The 4,541-nt window shown below is 43.3% G+C and overlaps 1 protein-coding gene across 1 annotated transcript; it reads left to right on the forward strand.

Annotated features, from left to right (window-relative positions):
* The first annotated feature begins 1,508 nt into the window (after positions 1–1,508).
* LOC122199739 (olfactory receptor 2T1-like) lies at positions 1,509–2,441 on the forward strand. The gene has a single exon (XM_042905044.1). The coding sequence runs from the start codon at positions 1,563–1,565 to the stop codon at positions 2,439–2,441; it is 879 nt and encodes a 292-aa protein (XP_042760978.1). The 5' UTR covers positions 1,509–1,562.
* Positions 2,442–4,541: the final 2,100 nt, after the last annotated feature.

The following is a 4,541-nucleotide window of genomic DNA, read 5'->3' on the forward strand; positions in this document are numbered from 1 at the left end:
GTGGGAAGTTCTCTGCCAGCTGTCTTACCATGGAATGTGTGGTCTGAGTTTGTCCCTCATCCACATCTTCTAAAACTGCCTTTGACTGACTTCTTTCTCATCATAGCTTAATTTGACATTCACAGAGATTGACTTTACTTGAAGAAAAGTAATTTGATAAGGGAGAATTTTAAGGGCCTCTGATACTTCCAAAAGCAACTATTGAAACTGGTTTACCTACTCTTATTATGAAGTTCACAGATTTATAATGAGTCCCATTCTCTATCAAACAAGTTAATAAACTTCACATGAGATAACAGTACGGGGATGAGGACAACGGACTTCCAGAAATCTACTTAAGAGCAATTCCTACATCTGAGCACAAAGGGCATGTTTAGGACTCCTGGGAGTCAAGGTGACAAGGGAAAGATGCCATGGCACAACTTCGCTAGCTGATAAAATGCACCTGTCAGCCATAGCAAAAGATGTCACCTACTTCTAAGAAAAATTCATCACATGGATCCTCATGTAAATAAGAATTTTGAAATATATAATTCATATATTTGTAGATCTAGTTCTTAGATTAGGCATGAAAGTAAAGGTTTTATTTTTAATTTTTTTTCTTGTGTGCATATTTACTCATTTGTGTATTATTAGAAATATTGCTAAGTATGTATATTTCACAAAACATGGGAGTTCTAATTTTTTTCATGTTTATTTATTTTTTATAGAGAGCAGGGGATGGGGCAAACAGGGGAGAGAGAGAGAGAGAGAGAGAGAGAGAGAGAGAGAGAGAGAGAATCCTAAGCAGGCTCCACACTGTCAGTACAGAGCCCAATACCAAGCTTTAAACCATGAGATCATGACCTGAGCCAAGTTCAAAAGTTAGATGTTTAACTGACTGAGCCACCCAGATGCCCTAAAACATGGAGTGTTCTAATGTATTGTGGTTCTTTTTCTGGCTTTTTACGATGGAAACTTTGATCATCAGTTTTTAGTCTTTCCTCTTTTTTAACACATACATTTTACATTACAAGTTCTCCTCTCAAGGCGCCTGGGTGACTCAGTCAGTTAAACATCTGACTTTTGCTCATATCATGACACACAGTTCCATGGGTTCAAGCCCTGCTCAGGCTCTCTGCTGACAGCTCAGAACCTGGAGCCTACTTTGGATTCTGTGTCTCCCTCTCTCTTTGCCCCTCCTCTGCTTGCATTCTGTCTCTCTCAAAAATAAATAAACACTAAAAAAAAAAATGGGAAAAAAGTCTCATCTAAGCACTGCTTTGGCTGCATGACATGTTTTTTATAGTACTTTTTCACCATGAAATAATGCCAAACCTACAAAAACTTTAAAAAATTTTAGGAAGAACTCCCACAGCCCCTCTGTCAGCTCACTTAATTGTCGATGTCTGCTGTTTTCATCCATCACCCCACTCTCTGACTCAGAGTGGATACTTTACAGCCCATGATGAGTTGGTTTACTTCTTCCCCACAGCGAGGCTTGGCAAGAGGCAGGCAGAGGGCCCTGGAACCAGTCCTCCACCGGCGGCTTTGTCCTCACAAGCCTTTTTAATGACAGCCCAATGCACCTGTTCCTCTTCAGCATGGTTGTGGTAGTCTACACACTTGCCATGGCTGGCAACACTGCCATGGTTTTCCTGATCTGGGCAGATGCCCGGCTCCACACACCCATGTATTTCCTCCTCAGCCAGCTGTCTTTTCTGGACATCTTCTTCACCTCAGTCACCATCCCCAAGATGATAGCAGGCTTCCTCTTTGGCTGGACTAGCATCTCATTTGTGGGCTGTGGGGCACAAATGTTTTTCTTCATGTTCTTTGGGGCCACAGAGTGCCTCCTGCTGGCCCTCATGGCCTATGACCGTTACGTGGCCATCTGCAACCCTCTGCGCTACCCATCACTCATGAGTCACCAGACCTGTCTGCTCATGGTGGCTGCCTCCTGGCTGGGAGGGTCTCTCAATGCCTCCATCCAGACTGCACTGACCCTTCAGTTCCCCTATTGTGGCTCGAGGAAGATTGCACACTTTTTCTGCGAGGTGCCTTCACTGCTGAGGCTGGTTTGTGCTGACACAGCCTCCTATGAGCACGTTCTTTTTGTGACAGGTGTGGTAGTCCTTCTGCTACCCATTGCCTTTATCACTATGTCCTATGCCCTCATCTTGGCAGCAGTGCTTGGGATGCACTCTGTGGAGGGGCGTCGGAAGGCCCTAGCCACCTGCTCCTCCCACTTAACAGTTGTCAACCTCTTCTATGGACCCCTCGTCTATACCTATATGTTACCTGCATCCTACCACTCTCCTGGCCAGGATGATGTAGTGTCCATCTTCTATACAGTCCTCACACCCATGCTGAATCCTGTCATCTACAGTCTCAGGAACAAGGAAGTGACAGGAGCAATGAAGAATGTCATAGGGAAGTGTGGGATGGGTAAGATTGCTTAACACTCAGGAGAGGGGGCCTTCCACCTCTAGGACATCTCTGTGGCTTCAGGAGCCCATTCTAGGATTTCCTCCTGAGAAGAGAAGTGGAGTCCCAAATCCACATAAATGGAAGTGAAAAGGCAACCCCTTATTCCCCTCCATCCACTGCCTTTCTCTTCAAAGAGTTGCCCATATTGTCAGTGTCCACTTTTCACTCCCCTACCTCACCTCAACAAACTCCAGTCTGGTTTCTGTTCCAGCCATTCTTTGTCCAAAGGGCAATATTTCATCGCCTCTGTCACTAAATGTCCAAAAGCATCTCTTCTCCCCAAAGGGCCCCCAAAGCCCTTCTTCTCTGGCTATTTCCCCAAATTTCTCCTTCATCCCTGTCCTCCAGCCACACTGGCTGCCTTATTGATTAGAATTCCTAAGCACAATCCCAGCTTGTGGTCCTTCAACACAGAGTTCCTGATGCCTGGGTGCTTTCCTCCACACTTTTGCATGTTTGCATGAGGGACTTCTCAAATATGATTATATCAGAGATGCCTGTACTGGCCACACTGTCCAAGATGGTATCTTTATCCCATTCCACCATCTCTTTCTAACTAAATTTGTGTATTCAATGTTTCTTTTTCCCTTTAGAATGTGCAGTTCAGGGGAGTTGAGGTTTTGATTTATAGTGTTGTACCCTCATCTCCCCGAAGAGTGCCTGGCACACAGTCCATCAATAAATATTTGCTGAATAAATGGATAAACCCAATGAACATTTCTTACCTAATCCCAAAAGTGTTGGCACTGTTGCTAGTTCCTCCTTGAAAATCTTTTTTCCTTTGGTAGTGATATCACATTTCTGTTTTGTTTTGTTTTTTCCTACTTAGGCCCATGCCTTCCCATTAAGTTACGAATGACTTAAAACATGGTGGTAGACCCTTCTCTTGTCAGTCCACAGTCTCAGGTCACTCTCATTCAGGGCGATGGTTTCAGTTACCACCTAACACCAAAGTCTGTCATACATATTATAGGCCAGCCAGATGTCTCCTCCAAGCTCAATATCCACACTGGATGTTCCAGAGGCACCTCAAATTCATCATATCAACAAAAAAATCATGATATCCCCTCTAGGGCTGGTAACTGAGTGAATGCTCCACAAGGTCAGCAGGAGTCTGTCACCACCCATGCCTAATCCCTCACCAATCCTATCCATTTGACCATCACTGCTTACCTTTTGATGAGATGCAATCCTGGGTGTTGCAACTACCAACACCAGAGTCAAAAGATACAGTCAGTCTTGACTGGGATGATGCAGGAACTTCCAAACAGGTCTCCTTGCTCTCTTTCTCACCCACCCCACATATACAACTTGTTTTCCAAGAGAGCCAAAAGAGTCTCTAAACACAAATCTATTCACATGCCATCAACTCCAATCCTTAAGTTCCCCTTAAATACCTTTAGAAATTCTTATTCCTTTTACATGTATCACCATCTAACATAGAAGGAAGGCAAAAGGAAGGCAGGGAAACAGGAAAGGACCGTTCCTGATTGCAGTCTTGTACATTCCAGCTAGACCATACTTTATCATCCCAAGTCTTTATTATATAAAGTAATCTTCATAAGAGATGCCAAAATAACTTCTTGTTTTAAGACATCCCTAAAAGTCTTCAGAGACCAGAAGTCATCCTTAAAGTTCAATCTACATCTCTTTTACTGCAGTTGGATTAATTTTTCTAAATTGACTCTTCATAAAAATCAAGAACAGAATAGAGAACTGTATTTCCACTTGAACACTTCTACCACATTTTCTCTTCAAAGAAGACATTTACTCAGGGGAGAAATATTTCTATTCCTGAAATATTTCTATTACAAGGAGTTATGTGGCCAAGACTATATAGATACATACCCACCATCTGATTCCAGAACAGGATTCCTTCACCACCACAGTCCCCGACCTCATGTTTCATATGCATGACCTTACACATCCTTTGACTCCTTAGCACTTACCCAAATAAAGAAGAAAGCCATAATTTGCCTTTAGTCACGCATCTTACCTCATGTCCATTAAACAAGTGGGCACGCTTTGAAAAATGACATGTAGGAGGTCATGCTTACCTCTTCCTGTGATAC

This window comes from Panthera leo, chromosome A1 (genome assembly GCF_018350215.1).
Source record: "Panthera leo isolate Ple1 chromosome A1, P.leo_Ple1_pat1.1, whole genome shotgun sequence".
In the NCBI taxonomy this organism is placed as follows: domain Eukaryota; kingdom Metazoa; phylum Chordata; class Mammalia; order Carnivora; family Felidae; genus Panthera; species Panthera leo.